Here is a 23811-nt window from a genome sequence, read left to right as displayed (position 1 = left end):
AGGTGGTAAATGTGGTGAGAGAAAGAGGATGTGGTTATTGTTAAAAAACATTTTATTGAATATTATCAACGTGTTTGTTACAATAATTATAATTTAAATACAGGGTGTCTCACGGCAGAGTTAGGATTTTGAAATGAAATAAAAGTCAATTTGCATATTATTGTGAAAAGATTTTTATTGAAAACTATTGAACTATAATGCGCATTTTATTTTTTAAAGATGACATCTTCCAAATGTCTTCCATTTCGTAGCACGCACTCACGGAATCGATTCATCGCATTTTGCATAACGCGCCTAAGCATAGCCGGCTCGATGTCGCGTATTTCTTGTTGGATATTTTGTTTTAGCTCAGCGATATTCCTCGGAGTATTGACGTAAACTTTACTCTTAAGGTACCCCCATAGGAAAAAGTCCATGGGGGTCAAATCTGGTGATCGCGGAGGCCACGCAATATCACCAAAGCGGGATATCAATTTTTGAGGAAACAATTCACGAAGTTGGTCCATAGTGGCTCTTGCAGTGTGGCAAGTGGCTCCATCCTGCTGAAACCACGTTTTTGAGCTGTAGGCTGGATGCTCTCGAAGTTGGGGTATAAAATAATTGGATATCATTTGCCGATAAGCCTCACCAGAAACAGTAATCGCAGCACCTGTCGCATTTTCAAAAAAATACGGCCCGATTATTCCATTGACCGAAAGAGCACACCACACTGTCACTTTTGGGCTATGCAGCGGTCTTTGATGTTTTTGTCTGGGATTGACTTGTGACCAAAAGCGACAATTTTGTTTGTTAACATATCCATTCAAATGGAAATGTGCTTCATCACTCCAAAACACAGTATTCAAAGTGCGAAATCTCTCAATGATTGTCTGGCAAAAACTTTTACGTAAATTGTAGTCATTTTCATTTATTTCCTGCACTATCTGTATTTTATAGGGATGGAATTTCAAATCACGTTTTAAAATCCGCTCTACGGTTGATTTGGTGACGTTTAAAGCCGCCGCTCTTTTGCGTATTGACAAGCGTGGATTACGTCGAACGCTAGCTGCAACTTCGTTTATTGTTTCTTCCGTTCTTGAAGTTCTGCTTGGGCCCGGACGCGGTTGATTTATAGCGGAACCGGTAGCTCGAAACTTGATAACCCATTTACGAATCAAATTTTCGCTTGGTCCATCGCGTAAACGTCTAATATTGTAGTGAGAACAAAACTGTCTTCGAGCCACGACGTACGATTCTCCACCTTTCAAAAACGCTTCGATAGCGAACGCGCGGTGCTCACCCGACCACTGCGACATCGTGACTAACAAATCCGCACGAATGACGAAGCTACTGCGTTCCTCCCCCCGCGCTTACTTGCAACGGTTTTTAAAATATTCAAATTTAAAATCCTAACTCTGCCGTGAGACACCCTGTATAAACACTTTTTTGTAATTGGTGTGTGAAAAAGCTATGGAGTCTCATTTTCCCTATAAAAAAAAGAAATCAAGAATTAGTTTTAGACATTCAGTAGTTTATTTAATTGTTGTAATGACAATAATCAGAATGATATGATCGTCAAAGGAATTCTAGATATATGCTTGTCAATAAGAATCATCACAGTAGTTTGTTACCAACATCCCTAGATTACAAGATAAGATTATGGGTACAGAATAGATTTTTTTACCTGCTGTTGTCTTTTCCTCCACTCTCGTGCTCTTTTAACATTTTCTTGACTACTGAAAACAAAACAAAGTCATACAAAACATTTGTATGAAAATTCAACTCACAAAAATAGCATACAAAATTTTTATCAGTTGTTACCAGTACCATATTTTCCCCACGGTTTTGTGAGCCAGGGATAACTTAGTAATTCATCATTATAATTAAGTATAAAGATTTGAATTACTAAAAGATATAAAGTTATACACACCTATTTACAAATTCTACCCCTGCTGAAGCATCTTTACATACATATTCTACAAGCCCTTTTTTCACTGAGGTAGGCAGAGACCACAGCCTTCAGCTACAATCAGAACTTCATCTTGCTCAACAGTTGAGGGACTTCGAAGCATCAACGGTGCATTATTCCTGAAAGACAAGAATGTGATTATTGCAATGCATTGTTTTAAATTATATGTATAAGTATCGTAGAAACAATTGTTATCAGATTATTACCATACCATAATTTCCCCACGGTTTTGTGAGCCAGGGATAACTAAGATCTATCATCATTATAACATAACATCAAAACAGTTAGAAATCCAAAGTTCTAATCAACTGTACAATTAAATTATAAACATTCTGTAACAAACTCAGTTTCATAATAATTATTTTGAAACAAAATCAATAAAAAGATAAAAAATCGGTAAAAAATATTCACCAAAGTTTGTAACACTATCAAAAAAAGATTTTTTATAAATTAATTAGTAAGTTACCTTTTATCTGTTTGTTCTGGACATGCAGATTTTCTCTACTGTTACATCTAACTCACCTGTAAAATTTCGAGAAATTGTATTTAAATATTGTATCATAAAAGGTATTTATAATGACTTTTTAAGTACATAAATATCAGAAAAATCGATCAACAGCTTTGTTCAGACTGGGGCGATATAAAGTCATCATCAAGAAAGGAACATTTAATGAAATTTATATAGAATTCTCTTTTAAGAAATTAAAGGGGCTTACCTAGTCTCCTTTTTACAAATAGTGAAGTTACTTGCAAGAATAGTTTGCATTCAGTACAATTAGTGTTGGTATCTCTTGACTCAATAGTTGCATCTCCAATGGTATTGCCATGTATTCTGTGAAGGTTGTCTGTGTCAGTTTAACAAAAAGCCTGATACTGACTGACCATTTCCAAGTTAAGTTCAAAGCAATTTATGAACTGTAAACAATAATTTTTAAGAACTCAAGATTTGCTTTGCTTGCATGATCTGAAAAAAAAAAGACAAAAGTGACTTTACAACACTTATTAAGTGCTACATATTTATATTTCACTGCAAATTAGGAAACAAAGTCAGTCTGATCGGTCATCACAATTCAGGTAGGGGCGATACTAAAAATCATCACTTCTCTATATTAATGTAGAAACAAGTCGAAACAAACCTTAATAATTTCCTCTGGTATCACAGTTCCATAGCAAGTCATCTGAAAAGCCAAAATGGATATGGTTAACATTTATTTGTATACAAAACAATTGCATTAAATTAGAAGATTATGTCAGATTATTTTACTCATCAAAACACTCAGATAGGGGCATTCATATGCTAGTCATCATTAAAGATTTAACTCTCAACAAATTCAAACAATATGTACGGTTACTTACATGTACATTCTATAGTGGATTGTTCTTATTTATTTCACACCATTGCAATTCTGGACCCTGTTGACAAAAAAATGCTATGTTGAATTAAAATAACAACAATTTATGGCAATTTTGTGAATTTGGCAGACATTTGTCACACTACTCCCTTAGACATTTGGTTATGAAACCAAGTATCTTACACTGAGTGTGATAATGTTCCTAACCAGAGTCACGTATGCTCAATTTTAGCAAAGCACACATCGGCTTTGGTAGGGTGAAATATTGTAACCTAGATGATTTACTTTTCGAGAGGGCATGCTACAAGAATTTTGTTGCTTTTGACTAAAAAAGGCAATTATTCAAAATATTCACCCTTAGTCAAGCTAGCTAGTACTTACCTTTCTTTGGCACAAGTATAATAAAATTGGAATTGAGCATGGGCAGTACAATACTCCCAAAACAATGAGAGAGTTATGAATGCCCCTGCTCTTTCAGTGTGACTTGACCCTTAATCAATTACATTGTGTTGTGATTGATGTATTAAGGACATTTTAAGGAATATACATTAAAGACTAGTTCAAATGTGCAATAAATACTATGATGGTGTCAAATATTTAACAGTAAATTCACAAAGTACATAATTTTACATAATAAATAAAAGTATAAAATAAATATTTAGACTCACAGTGGCATTCTCACAGATAAAGGTATAGGACATCCTGTCACACTTGCACACATTCCTAAAACAAAAAGCAAGAGGTTAAGATTGGTATGGCACATGGCTAATGAAAAAGTATACAGAACTGTTTGTCAGTTAGGTGGTAAGTTTAAAATCACATGTGATTCATACGAACGAGACTATAAGGTAAATTCATCATAACAACTTAGTCGACAATTTATAACAGGTAGGTTATTTGGAAATAATTTTCAGTTTTGTTAAATTGAACTCACCTGTCATCTTTCTCGTATCTACAGCAGTCTGAAACGTAAAACAGATTGAGTAAAGAAAAAACACAATGTTCTCAACAATGCTCACAAAACTCACCTCATTATGCAAAAAAAAGGCAATTAATAGTAAAAACAAATTACACATGATAATGTAGCTAAAAGTAATTCTTTATTTTGATGTCCTTATAACCAATCACTTTACAAAACAAGAATTACTTCTTTGCTGGCTTTTTATTGGCGGGTTTCTTTACGCGGGGCTTCTTTGCCGACGCCTTGGGGATCTTCTTTTTGCCGAATGTTCCAGCACGAGACGCCTTAAGTTTTAAGCTCTTGAACACTGCTGATCTTGAGCGGTTCCTCTTCACACGAGCTGATGTCAGCTTAAATCTGTCGTAGTCTGTCATCTGTGCCCGTTTCTCTTTGTTAGCAAGCTTCTGTGCCCACTGACTCTCTGCCCATTTCTCGTTGAGTTTGGCTTCAGTCCACGCTCTCCGCACAACACGTGTGGGAGCTGTGAAAGGGAAGCTAAGACGGAACTTTGTAAGGTGAAGTTGGTTAAGGCGGATCTGTTGCCTCGACACGCCGCTGCCCGGGCCGTCGATGAGAGCGCGGGTTTGATCAACAACATCGACCACACTCACGAGCTTCCCCTTCAAGGGGCCTTCGGCAACCAGGCCTACGCGGCCCGGTTCTACGTACCGCACAAAAGGCATGACGTTCTGTAACAAAACATATACAATTGCGAGATACTATACCACAACAACAACAACACTAATTTAAGATATTATGTAAAAAAAATTATAAGTTGTAAATACAACAAATCCGCCGACATTCTCACATGGATTACTTAGTAAAATTATAGAAATTTTGTAACACACGAGATCTGCACGGTGTAATTGAACATTAATATTAAATAGCACTGCATAAAATATTAAAATGGATTTGATTTGAGTGGATAAAAAATACTTCTAACCTTACAACGTCTACACGGACACAGTAAACTATCAAAAAGAATATCCGGTTAGTTACATTTCGACAGCTACTAAATGTTACCATTTTAAACTTAATATTGATGTTTTAATTTATCGTTCATTCGCAAATCCTCTTTCAAAATGAAAAGAAAAATATATCTAATTGTTTATGGTGAATATTATGTAAAATGGCGGCAATTTTGAACGTATTGCTTGGCAACGGAAGTAACCAAACAAATAATTTTATTTTAATTTCATTACACGTTGCCATTGAGTGCTCAAAGTTTAAATAAACTGAAGAAAATGCGTTTAAAGTATTCGAAAACCCTGCTGGAGGCCCAAGTTTGTATAATATAGTGTTGTTTATGCTAATGCAATGTAGTTTGCATGGTAAGTTACACTAAGTTAAAATTTTTTAGGGAAGTGAGAGTCCAATAGCAGGCATTAGTTGGTCGCCGAATAATATAAAGCTGGCGATAGCGACATGTGACCGAGTGGTGTTGTTATTCGACCACAACGGAGTGAGAAGAGACAAGTTCAGCACCAAGCCCGCAGATCCGCAGGCGGGAAGAAAATCTTATGTTATTACAAGTGCGTACTCGCATTCATATACGTTTTGTATTACGCACTTGTAGTCTATATGTGGGTTTTGTACTTTAGTTTACAATGCTTGTAGTAAAGAAATCACTAGAACAAGCATACACATAATATAATTATAATGATATTACACGATATATACAATAACACAAAAATAATGAAATGAGCCGTGGTAGCTTAGTGGTTTGATCTACCTCTCAGGCCGTGACCTCTAAGTTTTTCGGAATGTATGTGCGAAATTTAATACGAAATTTACCATGACCTTTTGAAAGAAAACATCGTGATGAAACCTGCACCTTCGAAGAAGGTTCACAACTTTCGGGAAACGTGTCAAGTCCCCAGACCGCATCGGGCCAGTGCGGTGGACTATGGACTATGGCCTAAACCATAGTTTCCCAAAGTGGTCCCTACCGCCCCCCAATTAAAACTGAATTATCTAATGATATATAAATGATTCTACATATATATAATTTATTTATTCTGATTTTTTGTGTTAAAATAAGTAAATATAAAAAATATGTGTTTTCAATTATTTTTTGTGGTGGCGGACGTTGAATTTTTTTATCTTGCCTTAGGTGAGCCAAAAAGTTTACGAATTTATGACCTTGTCTGAGAGGAGACCCGTGCTCGTCAGTGGGACGTGTAAATAGGTTGATAATGATGATAATAGTAACAAAAATAATATAAAATGAGGATGAATTTACTTCGAAGGTTGTAACACATAATTCGTTCGTTTTGTGTAGGTATAGTCTTCAGTGACAACTCAGAGCTGTTAGGTATAGCTCAAAGCGACAACATGGTGTTTGTGTATCGCGTAGGCTCCGACTGGAACGGCAAGAAGGTCATTTGCAACAAGTTCCCTCTCTCTGGATCGCCTCTTCATTTGCTTCCCGTCGAAAATGGATTTTGTACTGGGACTAGTGATGGGAAGATAAGGTACGTACATAATTAATACATGAAATGCACATTAAATAAAAAAATAAAGTAAAAGAGCTTGAGAACTAAACTAGGTACCTAGTTGGAATTGTATTACTTGGTTTCAAATTGAGATTTCCCTTGAATTGTAACTGGGTATTTAGTAGAGTAACTAATGTATGTCATACAAATTTACGTATGAGGGGTGTCAATTCAAGGGAAGTCTCAATTTGAAACCAAGTAATACAATTCCTTGAATAGGCTCTCAATATTCGAAGTATCGAAATAAATATCTTTAACTATATACAAATGTAATAGGTATACGTATTCGTATAAATATTATTACAAGTACGTGATAGTAATGTTATGAGTAGGTAGATAGATATATACGTACTTGATGACCTCGATGTCCTAACGGTTTATACTGCGCGAGTTGGATGAGGGTGGCCCAGGTTCGATTCCCGGTAGGACCAAATTTGGAAACGAACTGTTGAGGTCTGGACGTTCTGGGAAGTGCCCCAGAGTGAATTCCGTTATTCTGGTACTCATAGCACAGGGAATTCCCTAGTTTGAGACCAGGCAATTGGTGTGGTTGTCTGGCATGTTACGTAACCAAAGTCTGTTGTAGATATATTATATGATTTTTAAATCATCTTTATAATAACAATATAATAACGCGCACACACTCATAGCCCCGCACTAGGGAAAAACTGCATCGCGGGTGCCGCGGACACACACATAGACAATCACAAATTACACCCAAACTAACGAGAGAAATAAATGTAGCCGATACAAATATTTCTCCCGGCATGGGAATCGAACCAGTGACCTCTTGCATGGCAGTCCAGCATGGTAACCTTTCGGCCACGGAGGCAGTTAAATTAATTAGATTAGTTTTAGCTTTAGTTAGTTTACGTTGCGATCTTTTTATTAGGTCATTGGATTGCAAAAGTAACAAAAGCTCAAGCCTGTGGACGGCCGGGGCGTGCTGCATATCACTCGTGCGCGGCAGCGAAGGTACCATCGCGTCAGGACATGTGGACGGGACTATATACCTGAATGGAAGGCTATTGCTGCGATATGCTTTGCCACCCTCAGCTTTGATATTGTTGCCGCCTTACGTAAGAGAAACTGTTCTAATTTATTATATTTAAGATCGTTTTCCTTATCATTTCATCATCCAACAACTTATCTCCCAATGTGACCGAGGTAAAACTTCTTATTTTCCAGTCGTGGTCTATAATGAGTTAATTTTTATATATTTATATTTTATATTTATATTAATTTTTTTGAAAAAAAAAACATTTAGGTTTGTCTGAGTGTTGCAACTTCTCTTAAACAAACTACTCTTATAAAACACGAATTAATAATAAAATAGACACGAAGTACATACAAATAACAAAAATCTTATTCACTAAAATAATTCTCGCCATCGAGCTTGAATCTCCAACAACGCAGAAAACCGATCCCGCTTCCAACGCCAGCGAACATACAGGCTGCTTAATTAGAATAATACCAACGTTAATTTATTTTTTATTTATTTTATTAAATGCGTTTTATTTTTATTTAATTAATTTTGTGTATATTCCTACTAGTAATATATATTTGTATATTATTTGACTATAATTTTAATTTTTAATTTCTAACTGGTGATACATAATATTAGGAAAAGAAATATTTTTAAAAGTATACTTTATATTTTTTGGGTTCACTTGTTTTTTAAGATGCAATGGTAACTTATTTAACAATCTAGGAACCAGGTAATCGGTTGTACGCTCTCCATAAAAATTACGAGCTCCTATAGTCATGACAGCCTCTTGCGTGCTTTACCGAATTCTTTAATTTTGATTAAAACTTAAAAAAAATTCCGTTAATAAAAGCATATTGATTCTTTCTTGTACTGGTAGTACTTTGCAAAAATTAAAAATTTTTATATCATCATCTTTAAACTTTTCTTTAATTTTAAAAGGCAAAAGTTGTTTGAGGATTCTGAGTTGAAGACTATAAATCCGATCAATATACGTTTTAAATGTACGCCCATAGCTGCTTAGACTGTAATCAACATGTACAACATACTTTGTTCGAAAGTGGTTGTTTTTTAATTTAATTTAAAGGTGTAATCCACAAAAATAAAATAATGGAAGTGCCTTAAGACTCGATTACTATCAGACAGTATCAGAACCGCTGTCGCCAAAACTCACACATTCATTTATTTCTAACACTATGAAATCTTTATAATGAATGGTCATAGTTTCTAATTTAAAAAGAAATAACAATTTTTGGACTGTTAATATAATTTAAATTTTCCCCAGTGCGGACTGAGCCCAAGTCTGCGTAACTACGCGTACTGTCAACTGTACTGTACTTGTAGTTATTTACGCTACTACGCTTTCCTTTAGTTCTGGCTTTCTGGTAAGGCCGAAGTTCGTACTTTATTGTTTTGAACAATTATAGGGCACTTATTACAGTTGATCGTGGGCTCGTGTGACGGCAGAGTGGCCGTGTATGAGGCGCAACGCGGTGTTCTCATTCGCAACATTGAACCTCAATTACCTGTGGATAGACGTGATCTTATTGCAGCAGCACCCAGTCCTTCCGGACAGGTACTTTACCTATTTATTTTGTCGATTAAACGCGTAATTACATATGAAAGCAAATAATCTCACCCCTCTTGGAAGATTGGCATAAGTTACGTCAAAAATGTCCCACATCCTCTTCAAGTCGATAGAGTTACAAGAACACACTTTCTTCATTCATTCTTATATCCAACGGAGCAATAAACATTTTTTACATAACCTCACTTATGCCATTCTTTCATGACGGGTGTGTGACGATTAATATGCATAACGACACTTACGCACAATGATGACCTCCTACCTCCATAAATGTGAACTTTTGAGTAGGCACAAAAAACAGAATTACTAGATATGATAATTACATGACAATCTACGATTATACCTTTATTTCATAAATAAAAAAGGGTTTTGAAATGATATTTTAAGCTTTAATTGCCCGATATTGCACTTAAAGAGTAAAAAAGGGATTTCGACTAAATCTGGAGGTACGAAGTTTTCAAATTTCACCGACGACATGTAAACATTTTAATAGAAATGGTAATAAATTACTTTGTTACTCGGCGAACCCAGTGAAAGTTAAGTGCAAAATAGCTTGTGTTGAATATTCCCTTTCATTTAATTTTCCCTCCGCATAAAATTTATAAAATAAATAACACAAACACAACTACAATCCCAACACCACCATCAAAAATATACTTGACACGTGTCTGGCGTCGAAACGAGGCATCCTCAATAATAATTGCTGATTGTTCGATGCTTGATTGAATGAGCTTATTCAGAACGGTTGGCCATATTTAAACCGTCACTATTACCATCGTTATAATTTTAAAGTAGATACAATTAGAGCGTTTGCGCACTACGTCCATTCGTATCAGGGGGTCTACTCTCGTTCTCGTCCGACATCCATCAAATAAGTAATACTCGACCAAATTAAAAGACAATGTCAAGTATGAAGCTTTATCCGCATCATTTGGTCGAGGATTACTTATTTGACAGTAATTATTTCGGACGGATGTCGGACGGTGAACGAAAGTACGAGGCCAGTTCCGAATCCGAGAAATGACGGTCCAAATTGTCACAGGCACATTTTATCTCTAGACATATGCGTCCTGATTTTAATTCAAATCGGAATCGATCCGACCGGGTTGTCTCGAAATCAGATGGGCGAGAAGATGAACCTGATTCCTACTATATCTTTCTAATTTGTGATTTAAATCAATTATTGTTCAGATTAGAAATGTCAAAAGTTTCCGATCGGCCAGTTGTGTTTCGCAATTATGCGCCTCGACTCGGAAAAGACCCAGTTTCCGATCGGGAGAGGCAATCAAAATCAAGTAGCTGAATTGGGTCCGAGTTTTCTTGATTTGTATATTCTAAAGGTGATGACGTAATGTTGAATTGCTCATTTATTATCCCCTACTTTACATTACGTCTGTCGTTCGTCCATCGTCATAAAGTCAGTCCATACCAGTCAGTATTCCAATTCAAATTTTAAATTATATACTACCTGTGCTTGGCATAAGTCGGAGTGAGAAACCTCAACGATCTTTATACAGACGATAGCATATCAAGGTGCACATTGATGAGTTGTGTTCCGTTGCTCTAGTGGCGATATTCGAATAATAGTATACATATAGCTTGATGTGCGATTGACTGTACTTACGATAGATATAATGATTTCTACTAGGAAAACATAATAGGAACTTAATGATTATCACTAATATCAGGTTTCTTATCATGGTATGACTTCTTTTTATTTTCCCGATATTTTGGAACAGTTGCACGCTCCATGGTGTCAAAAAAATGTTACGTTCACCAAAAGACCACCTTCCTTTACAAACACCGGGTGTCTATAAAGTGAACTGCAGTTGTGAGAGCTCGTATATCGGTCAGACTAAACGAACAATTGTCGATCGTATGAAGGAACACTTCCGAGCAGTAAAAAACAATGATACACAGAAGTCGGCTATAGTACAACATCTCACACAGACTGACACTAAACACTGGATCTAGTTGCATAGCCCCCAGGTACTCTCGACAGAACGTCACTACATACCACGGTTGGTACGAGAAGCCATCGAGACCACGAAATACAAAACATTTAACCGTGATGATGGTTTTAAACTGTCCAGTGCATGGAATCCGGTCCTTAGTGCGTGCAGTAATAAAAACAAAAACACCTCGAATTCAGTTTCGCGTGTGGATACAGCGAGTGTGGTTTGTATGAAAAAAGTGAGTGACAATGGTAACGCCACAACAAATCGCGATGAAGGTAGTCATCGACAGCGCAAGAGGGTAGACAGATATGTGTGCTCTTAAAGCTGTCATCTGCCGCCGTCCAGTCATCCCGTGACCATGTAGCGTGCAATCGTTCCGAAATATCGGGAAAATAAAAAGAAGTCATACCGTGGTAAGAAACCTGATATTAGTGATAATCATTTAGTGAATAACCACGAAAGTCTTAAAATCAATATAATAGGAACTTGATTTTTCTTTAAATTATTTTTTATTGATATTGTTCAGACAGTGGCTTTCGGCATTTTCGATGGTTGCCTAATCGGTGAAGTAAAGGATTCTGGGGGTGTGGAGTTGTCCACGTTCTCTATTCCTAATCTCTATGCCGCTCGTGCTTTGGCCTGGAGCGGTGACGGCACTAAGTTGGCAATCGGTTCGCAGACTGGCGCTGTTATACAGTTGGAAGCTGTGTTGAGGTTTGTTATTACAATTGGGATATAGTAGCTGTATTATAGGATCCTTTAAATCTGTTTAAGTGTATCACACATCACGTTCAACTTACCGAACTCTCACTGCCGACTGACTCACGAGTTAACGGCTATGCCACTTACGCCGAAGTCAAGCGGCCCGCTAACGGGCAACCGATCTTCCGCGTAGTGTGCCCGATGACGGCAAATTATACGCAAAAAAATAAATTAGCGTTCCGTTGACCGTCCTCCGCGACGAAGTTTCCGTATAATGTAGCGGCCTTAGGCTTAATTTATATTGCGGCGGAACGGAATGGAAGCGAATTTTTGTAACTGAGCCAACTACAGACAAGTAAGTATGCAACGCAGTAGTGCAAGAAATGTGATACATTGTTAGTGAAGGAATCAAATCTTTATTCACGTATTTTGTGACGTGGATTGGATTTATTACGAACTCTAATAAAGTGGTGCCTTTTGATATGTGACAATTTTCAACTGACCTGAAAAAAAGGATAATTCTGCTCGACTGCTGTATTTTCTATATCATAGACGTTGGGTGTGGCGCGACTCAGTAGAAGTACAGCATGTCAGCCCCAAGCAGCTAATACTGACCAGACTGGCTAACGACTCTCCCCCTCTCACTGTTACTACGAAACATGCTCCGGATATCTTCAATGTACGGTTTATTGGTGAGTAGTCAGTTTGACCGAATTAAATTGATTTAACAGCATATAATCAGTTTTAATAATTAGGAATGTAAAATTTAAAATTTTAATCTCACGCATGTTTATTTGGTCATAGTTTATTCTTATTCTATGTAATTATTATTAATATAAAGACACATTTTATATTATTATTTTATATTTATATATTTTTTATATTAACACAAGACAACTTCCTTCGATCTGCCAGGACTAATAGATTTCTCACAGGTGGCGAAAAACATTCTTAAGGTCTGCTGACTCGATGGAATTTTTCTTTGTGTTCGAATCGAATACGAAGGTATTAAAAATTATAACAAACTAGTAGAGCAATCTGGCAAAAAATAAATGAATGTAATGATAGTAATGCATCATAATATTCATTGCAATCAATCTTACTCTAGGTGCTTATCATGTAAATAATAGATAGGTATTTAAAGTAAATAATATGCTTTTCTAGTCAATAAATGAAATAAACGCCTTTTAAAACTGTTAATGTTGTTTGTATCAAGAATATGTTGCAACTTATTGTTTTTTTTTAATATATAATAGACACACGCTTGGCCGCAATCTCACCTGATGTTAAGCGACGATGTGATTGACGATGGGACGCGTTTGCCTAAAAAATGCCTATTCACTCTACGCGTTTGCCTAAAAAATGCCTATTCACTCTAGCCTTGAATAGCCCCAAATTGTACTTTTCGGGAAATACAGCCGGTAGAGCATTTCATTCCTTTGCCGTACGCATCAGAAAGGAGGAAGCAAAGCGCCTAATGCGAATAGGTGGAATATCAACGACATAAGAATGGAGCGCTCCGGACCTTCTAGTCGACCGAAGGAGGAACGGTGAGGGTGGAACTAAATTGAAAAGTTCCTGCGCACACTCCCCGAGTATCCGATAGAACAAAATTGTACAATTTTGGCAAGAACTTAGATGTATCCACATGTTCAAAAATTATCTATGAATTTTATCTTCAGGTAACGATTGGTATGCAGTGTGTCGTACAGCTAGTACGTTGATTTTGTGTGACATAGCCCGAGGATTGACTAGCGAGGTTAGTAATAGTATACTTGGAATTCGTCAGGTCTTGGCTTATTTATATTTTATTATCAAGCCAAGAATTTGTTATTAACGCTATGGACAGAATTCTGAAATAAATACTTTATAACTATTGTTATTCATTTTATTGAGCATTGGTTTTTGTCAAAAGAGTTTTATTTGGGGCATGCATGTAATCATACTATTTATGTGCAAGTGTGATAAAAACATCATTAGAATGCGTTGCCAATGTGATTTCGTACCCTTGGCCTTAAAGTCACATGTGACCATAAAGCAAAAGTGCTTTAAAAAAAAATAACATGAAACAAATTATGTCCTATTTAGCATAAAAAATTTATCGAGTAAGTTAATTATTTCGTAGAATCTTTTAACATGTCCTAAAAAGTTATAATTTTGCAAATGTGGCCACACATTAAGGTTGCGAATTAAGTATCTTTGATATTGTATACTAAAGAGATAGAAATCATAAAATATTTCAATCAACTTTTAATAACTCCATATACGTAATTTTACTGATATGTAGTGTTTGCTTTGATTGTATTTACATATTTTTCCGTATGACGCACAACGGCCATTCTTACATTCGGTGTTCTCAACCTAATTATTTTCTCGCTTAATATACCTAATAACATTGAAATATGAACAACTTTAAGCTTAACTACCAATAAGTCTAAATGGCATTAGAATTCACAAAGTAGTTTACGAGTTATTAAGACACAAATATTTTATGGAAACGTCAATTACATCTAATTACCGTAGTCATGGATAGATTATTAGAAATTTAGAGAATTTAGAGATTAGAAAGTTCAAACATTTTTAAGAATGTGAGAATGGCCTGCAATAGCTCCCTTTATACAGTCACTCTATCTCGCTTGGTCAGGAGCTTACAGGATTACGTGCGAGAATTCCCTGTTTGAAGTTTTTTGAGCTAACATTCTTCCGCGCGCGATTGCTTGCGTTCGTTTTTGTTACAACGAAAAGGCGTCCGTGTAAAGGTTAATCTCGGAAGATAGACCACGTGAAACTGGCGCGTGTCCGCGAGTGATGAGCGCAATCACGAGGTCTTTTCCTTTTCCTTCCAACATTATTACACGCGTGCACAATCGCGCACGATTGTTGTATCACGCGCGATAGAGTGTCTGTGTAAAGCCCGCTAATAGCAGATTCTTTTTTAGGTTCCGACAGAAAAGTTGTTCAGGTGTAACGTAATTAAATTACTACCTGCGAAGAAACTTCATAGTTTCTCACAGGTAGTGCTGAATTTAAAAATAAACCGTTTAATCCCAATACAAAGATCTGCAACAAACGCATAGAGAAATTCGCAAGATCAGCTGACTCGGTCTTTAGCTCAGTTGCTTAAGATTATAGACACTGGCTCGAGCCCAGTCAGTCGAAGGTTTTTTGTGCTGTTCTATCTTTGTATCAATAATAATAATAAATAAGTTACCACTCTTTATAACTGGACATAGTTAAGCAAAAAGGATCCAAATTATAAAATTATCAATAAATGAGTCATATGTACCAAACAGTTTCTAACAAAAAAAAATCCAACATACAAACAAATATCTCTGGAGTTACATGACATTATAAGTTTGGAGAATAAAACAAGAGTGAGAATCACTTAAACTTCAAGCTGCCATATCTCGAATGCGACTGGATGTGCGTTGGATCCTTTTTGTTTGACTACGTCCAACTTAGTAATTGTTATAATAATACAGATAGCATGGTCGGGTAGCGGTGAGCGAATCTATGCGGCCGTCGGTGGAGCCTGTCTTTTGCATCGGGCTGGAGAACTCAGTGTTGTTGAGTACGGACTCGACAAAATTCTGCATACGGTATATCTAAATATATCATCGAGTTATGCACTTTGTTTAGAATTGCTAGTGTTGGACATTTGCTTCTATAAAACAAAAATGGCCATTACAACAAGGCCTTATGTAGGCGTAGTAGTAGAGCTCATTGTCAAAGAGTTCGTCTTGGGAATTATTGCCACCTTACCTATTTCTGTCGCCAAGTAGTGATGGGAGCATCATTGTGTTCCGATTTTGAATGTTGAGGGTGCTGGTGAAATTACAGGTACATTGTCAACCTATGTCTCGAGGTGACGGGCGAAGTGGCAGTGGCCTTTCAGATCTTTGTGATTTAAAATTCTGAGTGGCACTGCAACTGCTATAGAGTGTGGTTTACCACCATGATCACGACTTGTTCGTCTCGTTACTTGGTATTATAAAATAAGATCGATTTTTTTGTCTGCCGAGCTAGCAAATCTAATAATAGTAATTAAATTTATTGAACGTCAGGAACAGCCGGCATTGTTAGAGATATTATCTTTATTACATTAAATGCAGAATATTTTTTGGAATATACCTAGACGTACGCACAGGTCAGTAGTTGGCCAGTCAATATTTCAGTGCAAACGGGAGTTGATATTTATAAGAGCTGTATCGCTAATGTGTTACCATTAATATATGGCCCTTATTTCGTATCTATTTCTGGTTATATACTCGATGTACACGCCTATCCATACAGTTGCAGTATTATTCAAAGCTTTAAATCACAAAGATGTAAGAGGCAATTTACCCTGAAGTACATAGTAGACAAGTTCACCAGTATCCATTGCCTTCAAAACCGGAACGCAGTAATGCGCATATTAGGTACTGCTTGGCGGTAGAAATAGGCATGGTGGCAGCATTTTTTTTCTTTTCACTCAGAGCTTTAAATCGCAAAGATGTCCAGTGCCCCACTGCCACTGCGCCCATCACCCTGAGACATAAGTTTATATGGCCCATGTGCGTGTAATTTCACCAGCACGTTTACCTTTCAAAACCGGAACACAGTAATGCTAACATTACTGCTTGTAGGCAGAAATAGGTAAGATGGCAGTACTAGGCTGGACGAACTCTTTCACAAGGAGCTTTATTGCTACTAATACATCCCTGCAAGAGTTCTTTAAGAAGCCCTGTTAAATTGCATGGAAAATATATGATAATTTCATTAATTTATGTGCATAGGTTCGTACAGAAAGAGTGAATCCCCACGTGTTAAGCGTGCGCATCAATGAAGGTACAAGCGAACGTGAACGCGACAGGAAACACCTCGCCTACTTGCTTGATAGACAAACTATAGCCGTAGTGGATCTTACTACTGGTAAGATCAGTACCACTACCGCATACCACTCCATATTTTTTTTAAATTAATTTCAACACTTTTTCATAGATTTAAAAAGATTTTAAAAAGTAACTTTTTATTTTTATGATGCCACGTGATGGGTCTACTCGTAATTTTTATAGGTGTGCAACTCGGTCAATGGTGGCACGAGGCTCGCGTAGATTGGCTCGAGCTGAACGAAAGTGGGCAACTGCTGCTGTTGAGAGACACAAGGCGAAGACTTCTGCTTTTACGATTCGATACGGGTGAAAAGGTAAGGTCTATTCCTTTTTTTATTATAGAATGAGTGCGAATTTGATCCCCAACTCCCCTAATGGTAACTGACCATGAGGTCGACGATGGAGCATGCACACCCAAATAATGTCTATTAACTCTAACCTAATGTCTATTCACTCTCGCCTTGAAAAGGCCAAAGTTATAGTGTTTAAGGAATAGGACGGCAGGCAAGGAATTCCACTCCATAGGTATAAATTTCAAACCTCTGAGACGCAGAAAGAAATGAGTTTGGATACTCCGAGGTCAGAACCCAGCTTAAGTGAGTACACGGTACGCGTACACTATGCGTATATACCTACTCCTCTATTTACTGCAGTTTAAGCTTCAGTTCTATTCGAGTTTATGATTGTTTTATTAGCTTGTCATTCTAATAATGTATTATTTCGGGGTCGTTACTGCAATTAAAAATTTACCTTTACTGTTTCGGTATAAGGTTGATAGTATATTAGGTTACGCAATAAAATTCTATATTATTACATGATTATGGGATGTATATAATTATTTCAGAATTAGAACATCGTGACTGTATTTATCAAATTAAAAGTTTACCCTGCTTAGGTATAAGGCTCATCTTGTGACCCTTTTAATTACTGAATTAGAAAGTTTCTCAACAATGTTATATTTCAAAACTTGTTTCAAATGTAGATGACTTCGAAGATTGAAATAAAATAATTAGTAGTGAGTTTCTACTATATTCGACAATTTTGTATGATGATTAATTGTACAGAAGATTGTAGAGAAGTAACATTTTCGAAACAAGCGAAGTTGTATTGTATAATTTCCGAAAGGAGTAATTTAACCATTCCTCAACCCATGTGCGTGAAATTTGAAACTAACATCATCATTAGCATCCCCTTGAGCACGCCAACTATACCAGGCTTGTAAAAAACTAATGAAATGAAATAAATAAATAAATGTAACTAGCATAAAAAGTACAATTCGTCACGAAGGCCAAATTTTGAATTAGCCTGGACTTGTGACCTGAGATAATTGAGATCAAAGGTCGCCATCCTTGGGAAAAATATTAAACTGTAAAATGTGCGCAAATATGCAGAACTGTGAAAGAAAATGAAAAAAAAGGCTACTGCGCTTTGGTAGAGATTCGACATAAAATATTTCCTTAGGCTTAACTCACACTGGCGCAGAGTCGAAACTTCGCGACGCGTCATGTTTTTCGCCTATAGCATATTAATCTCTATTTTCCCATTATTAAGGTACAAATATGGGTTATGCAAATACGGAATCGACGCGCGTGTTCGCCTTTTTGTAATTGAAAACGACGCGACGCGACGCTTCGGAGTTGAGCCTTACACTAGGGGTGCTAGTGCCAACACGCTAGCGACACTTGTTACTGTAAATTCGTGGTAGAGGTATTAATAGATACTTCTCGCCCTTTTCCCATCGGAGTAGGCCACGACAACTGCCTTCCACTTGTCTTAACCTCTTCAACACGCACCAGTGCTATGATTAATCATCTCCGAATCGTTTCAACTTGGGAACCTGCTCAGCGAAGAAGGTTCTTAAAAGCTCATGAGGACATTAAGAAGGCTGCAGTAATATGCGCATTATAAATATAGACTTTAGTGTTAAGCCCAGTGAGCATTAGGCCCAGGGTTATGAGCATATTTTTACTGTTTCTGTTACAGTTATGCCATTATAGTTCTTATTTACAGGAGATAATCGCAAGCGGCGTCGGGTTTGTGCAGTGGATTGAAAACAGTGACGCTGTAGTAGCACAAACACCTACTCATCTTCTCGTTTGGTAATTTTCTATTTAGAGAGCGACATAGATTAAATTATCTCTGAATGAATCTTTACACATACAGATTTAAAATTATCTGAGCGTTCTGTATGTCTGAACATTGGCTAACAAATAATCGACGCTTGAAAGGCAAAATGGGATAAGCGACCCTTTTGGTCATATTGAGTTATATACACCGTTGGAATCAGCTAATGTTTCTGATTCTATGTTTATGGCTTTACAATGCACGTTTGTTTGCAACGCCGATCTCTGTGGTCCCACGGTTTGCATTGTGGTCCCTGGATGAGCAGGTTTCGGGTTCGATTCCTTCAAAACCAATTTGGGAAATTAACGTTTCTAAATTGATTTTGGTTGTGTGTTCTGGTTGGTCCCCCAAAGTGAATTCTCCTGGTCTGATAAAATAAAACAATTTAAAGTATAGTTTAGTTTCGTTTAGAAAAGACAGATTTTTATTAGATGATGAAACACTTAAATGTTTCATCATCACCATCATCATCAACCCATTTATACGTCCCACAGCTGGGCACGGGTCTCCTTTCAGACGAGGGTTTAGGCCATAGTTCGCCACGCTGGCCCAATGCGGGTTGGTGACTTCACACGTTTTCCGAGGGTTGTGAACTTTCTTCGACGAGCAGATTTCATCACGATGTTTTCCTTCAACGAAAAGCTCCTGATAAATTTCAAATTAAATTTCGCACATAAATTCCGAGAAACTCAGAGGTGCGAGCTCGGATTCGAACCTACGACCTTGTGCTTGAGAGGCAGTAGGTCAGACCATTAGGCTACCACGGCGGCTACTTAAATGTTTAGACATTTACGCGCTCTGTACCCCACCTACGGTGGGGTCGGGCTCGGCCTACGGCGCATGGTCGGTTTCAGTTTACGGGGTGTGCTCATGCTCTTCGGTGGCACAGCAGTTAGTACTATGGGCGCTTGATGAGGAGGTCGATTCCCGATTTAAGCCAATTTAAGAAACGAACATTTCTAATTTGGTTTTGGTTTGAGTATTCTGGTTTATCGTTGATTTGGTATTCATAGTAACTACATAGTACAGGAAATTCGGCAGTAATTTGGCATTTTTTCCCCCTAAATACTTCTCTTTGTCATAACTTTCAAGAAAATGAAATCTAAGATAGAGACAGTTGAGATACAACAACGCTATAATAAGTATCTCATTTCCACTACATCGGGAAGCATGCTATATATTGTTACTCAGAATGAATGTTGAATCAGAGCAAGTCCGTTTCGGCAGCCGCTTTTGACGAAAAAAGCGCTTATATGACAGCCATATAAAAAAATGGCGAAAAGAAACTTTTGACCCCAAATTATGATTAAGGATTCCTAAAGACCCCCGCATACCAATTTTCAGCCGGATCGAAGCAAGTTTTTCTTCGGCCGCCATTTTGAATTCGCCATCTTGTTTTTTTAACCCAGGCAGTTGACCACTCTTAATCTCTATGACATTCCTTCGAGCACCTCCTACCTATCTCTAATAGTTTCCGTGATAGGAGTTTGAAATTTGTATGGCGGCCATCTTATTTATTTGAATTTCGTACATTTTTTACTTCCGGCAGAAATTAACCAGGGTGTACCTCATAAAAGTGCACAAATATTCCCTCCAAATATTATAGTTTTTGCAGGCCGTTGATCACTCTTTCATATTTTCCACATTTAGGTCTTCTCATATTTGATTCTTTGCCTTCCTTCAAAAGAATCTATCCGCGTACAACGGTATAAATATTTTTTTCCACCATATCGGGAAGTATGCGTTCTATTTGTATCAGTGAGTAAGTACTTGTAGCTTTATATATATATATATATATAATAATAATTGTGGTAAACCATTAGATTTTGCATGTCATCAAGGGTTTGTTGAACACTATTAGATTTAAGATGTAGGCTCTACTTACGGCGTATAGATATATTAACGATAGAATGGAATTATATATATAGTGGTGTACCGTGCACAAAAACCGAAACAATTAAATGTAGATGTAAGGCTTTAATCCGGCTCAAAGGACTAATATGTAAGGGCCTATAAATTGCTGTTGACCCATACTTACTTGTTGTTGTTGTTAACGTCAATTGTTAGTTTGTAGTTTGTAGTTGAATTGTTCTGAGAGTAGAAATACGTATGTTGGTCTTGAGTTTTTTTCGTACTAACTTATATAGCTAACGCATGTTAAATGTTATACAGTAAAAATAGCTTAAAATGTAGAACGTAGTTGTACAATATGAGTTGTTCCGAAAAAGTGAAAGTATGATTACTTTACGTATGCTAACACCGTAATTGACATTTTTAGCGAAATTGAGTTATTGACATATCTGTAGTCAGTAAAACGAGATCTACAACCCCTATAAGCGGTTTTTTATATTTTATTTAGTTTAGGTTTTATTAATAAAATATTTTCATTTGACATTGACATTGACTATTGTTTCTCTTTACTTTTTTAAACATAACAAACAATTTTTGCTGATAGTACAAAGAGTAAGTTAAGTAGCATTAGAGCTCCTTGCGAAAGAGTTCGTCCCGGGAAGTATTGCCGCCTGAATAAAATAATTTTCATTTGACACTGACATTGATTGTTGTTTTTCTTTACTTTTTTAAAACATAACAAACATCATTTTTGCTGATATTTCAATGAGTAAGTTAAGTAACATTAGAGCTCCTTGTTTACGTTCATCCAGGAAGTATTGCCACTTAAATAAAATAATTATTTGACATTGACATTGACATTGACTGTTGTTTTTCTTTTCTTTTTCAAACATAACAAGCATCATTTTTGCTGATAGTACAAGGAGTTAGTTAAGTAGCATTAGAGCTCCTTGTAAAAGAGTTAGTCCAGGGAAGTATTGTCCACTTTACCTATTTCTGCCGCCAGGCAGTAATGTTCACATTACTTTGTTCGTTCCAGTTTTGAAGGGTAAGGGTGCTTATGAAATAACAGACACATGGGACTTGTCAACTTATGTCTTAGGGTGACAGGCGCACCACTACGTATGCAATTCTGAGCTCTCGCTAATAGAACTGCTGTAGTAAATGCCTTTTATCCTGTTCAATCTCCTTATAGTGCTTCGCCATGGCTCCACTTTTCTTTTAATATAGAATAACAAAACGAATGGTATTAACGTAGTTTCGTCTCATACAGGTATACTGCATGGGACACAGGCAGCGTAGACATGGCAGAATGTGGTGGAGGGATCGCGGTGGAGGTTACAGCACGAAAAGTGATCTTCGAAGGTGGTCAGATGCCTTACTTGCAATTGGACGAACATCGGCTTGCTTTCAGTAAGTCGCTTTCTTTATCTCTACATATCGAGCAAGGGTGGTGGTAGGGGTGGATGAGCTGGGATATTTCAGGTCAAAAGTGGTGTAGCCATCACCTAATTTTTTTCTACATTATTAAGTAATATATAAATGAATATAAAGTACATAATTATTTTATACTTGGAAGCTATTTTCATATATAAAAGTATTTAATTATGATTTTTTTAATACATGAAAATGGCATCCAAATATAAAATAATTATGAACTTCAGTATAATTTAAAGTAATATTCTAGAAAAAAAATTAAATATGGGTTACACCAGTTTGGCGCTGATAGTCTCATTAATTGCAATTGAATGTAAAAACCGCACCACACTGTCAGTTTAACTAATAAACGTTTAGAGTAGATATTTAAACTACGCCTGTACTACGGTGATTGTTGACGACCTCGGTGGGTCAACGGTTTGCATTGAGGACTCTGGATGAGGAGGTTACGGGTTCGATTTGCAGTACGACCAATATGAGTTAGAATTATTTTTAGTAAAAACAAGATTATTTTTAGTTTTGTTGGTACTCCGACTTCTAGAATTCATATGTAGTTTTCAAAAATGTATAAAACGATTGTTTGCAGACAACGCGCTACGCAATGGTGATCTAACGGGATGTGCTAAGTATTTAGACGGCGTGAGCAGCAATGCTGACGTAGGCCCCTTATGGAGGCAGTTGGCAGAGCGCGCTTTAGCTGACGAAGACGTACAGGTTAGCTATTGGATTTAAATTCATTAATTAAGTCAAAAACTCTTCAATCAGTGGATTGAATCTAAAATTTGTTTTTCGTTATTTCAACTTCTAATATTAATGACTCAGTCCGTGCTGGAGGGATGCTCCGTCCCTTTTTAGGAAAATGAATGGTGTGATGTTACGAACAAGTATTGCCGCTTTCTTCTAATTTATGAATGCCTGTGTATATTTTTTTATCGATTTAAATTCCGTTGTCGCATTCAAATTAACTATTTTTAATGTTAATAAAAAATAAAAATGAAAATTATTCATTAGACTTGCAATATAATAAAAAAAAACAAATATATCTAATGCGACTAGGAACTAATAATAAAAAGTTAATTGAAATAGTGCTCCAGGGTCTTTTGCACTTTTGAATTCAATACAAATAACATCTTCACATATGGTGTCAGGCTTAGAATAATAACGCATAGAATGATAGTTTCATATCAAACGAACTGTCACAAGTGAGGCAAAAACCAAATTCATGTAGGCGTAAGCAACTTGTAACTACGCTCGTCGGCACGCACACAAATATACAAATAATGATGCCATGGAATAACATTTCCCTCAAAAGTGGGGAAATTGTATCTTGCTTAACTCATCATTAAGTTATAGGTGCCTACAGATTTGCCCGACATTGTCGATCAGGTGCCTACAGATGTGCTCGGTTTTGTCGATGAAAAACGAATATAGCACTTATTTGTAAATCCAAGATGGCGGACACGATTTTTCAAAATATGCTATATGGGTATCCTTTTCGAGGTATTTGGGGATGCTCATTACGAATATGGCACTCATTTC

General features: G+C 36.7%; 2 protein-coding genes across 3 annotated transcripts in view; one reads left to right on the top strand and one right to left on the bottom strand.

Moving 5' to 3' along the window:
* Window positions 1-1679: 1679 nt before the first annotated feature.
* On the bottom strand, window positions 1680-5274 carry LOC113227933 (60S ribosomal protein L14). 2 transcript variants are annotated; one of them, XM_026461035.1, is made up of 10 exons: window positions 5205-5274; window positions 4448-4950; window positions 4235-4262; window positions 3969-4023; window positions 3305-3361; window positions 3085-3126; window positions 2665-2912; window positions 2415-2470; window positions 1910-2067; window positions 1680-1715 (listed from the first exon to the last, which is right to left on the bottom strand). In XM_026461035.1, the coding sequence occupies exons 2-3, from the start codon at window positions 4942-4944 to the stop codon at window positions 4253-4255; spliced, it is 507 nt and encodes a 168-aa protein (XP_026316820.1). In that variant the 5' UTR covers window positions 4945-4950; window positions 5205-5274; the 3' UTR covers window positions 1680-1715; window positions 1910-2067; window positions 2415-2470; window positions 2665-2912; window positions 3085-3126; window positions 3305-3361; window positions 3969-4023; window positions 4235-4252. The 2 variants fall into 2 exon arrangements, with proteins under 2 accessions (XP_026316820.1, XP_026316821.1); XM_026461036.1 differs by having other exon boundaries at window positions 2665-2863.
* Window positions 5275-5472: 198 nt separating this feature from the next.
* The window catches only part of LOC113228048 (intraflagellar transport protein 172 homolog), a 54609-nt gene continuing 36270 nt past the window's right edge, over window positions 5473-23811 (top strand). Inside the window, exons 1-14 of the mRNA XM_026461188.1 lie at window positions 5473-5544; window positions 5622-5793; window positions 6543-6735; window positions 7649-7835; window positions 9183-9317; window positions 11814-12001; window positions 12542-12681; window positions 13672-13748; window positions 15472-15588; window positions 16765-16900; window positions 17044-17174; window positions 18871-18959; window positions 22109-22248; window positions 22859-22986. Of these exons, the coding sequence (XP_026316973.1) occupies window positions 5506-5544; window positions 5622-5793; window positions 6543-6735; window positions 7649-7835; window positions 9183-9317; window positions 11814-12001; window positions 12542-12681; window positions 13672-13748; window positions 15472-15588; window positions 16765-16900; window positions 17044-17174; window positions 18871-18959; window positions 22109-22248; window positions 22859-22986 (1872 nt within the window). The 5' untranslated portion in view covers window positions 5473-5505. The remainder of the gene's footprint in view (window positions 5545-5621; window positions 5794-6542; window positions 6736-7648; window positions 7836-9182; window positions 9318-11813; window positions 12002-12541; window positions 12682-13671; window positions 13749-15471; window positions 15589-16764; window positions 16901-17043; window positions 17175-18870; window positions 18960-22108; window positions 22249-22858; window positions 22987-23811) is intronic.

Source organism: Hyposmocoma kahamanoa, unplaced genomic scaffold (assembly GCF_003589595.1).
Source record: "Hyposmocoma kahamanoa isolate Upper Pololo Valley unplaced genomic scaffold, ASM358959v1 220, whole genome shotgun sequence".
NCBI classification, from domain to species: domain Eukaryota; kingdom Metazoa; phylum Arthropoda; class Insecta; order Lepidoptera; family Cosmopterigidae; genus Hyposmocoma; species Hyposmocoma kahamanoa.
The sequence above is the reverse complement of the archived record's forward strand: the minus strand, read 5'-3'. Positions and strand labels throughout refer to the sequence as shown.

Coding starts and splice junctions, on each gene's coding strand:
- LOC113227933 (XM_026461035.1), bottom strand. CDS start 4,944: ATGCCTTTTGTGCGGTACGTAGAACCGGGCCGCGTAGGCCTGGTTGCC.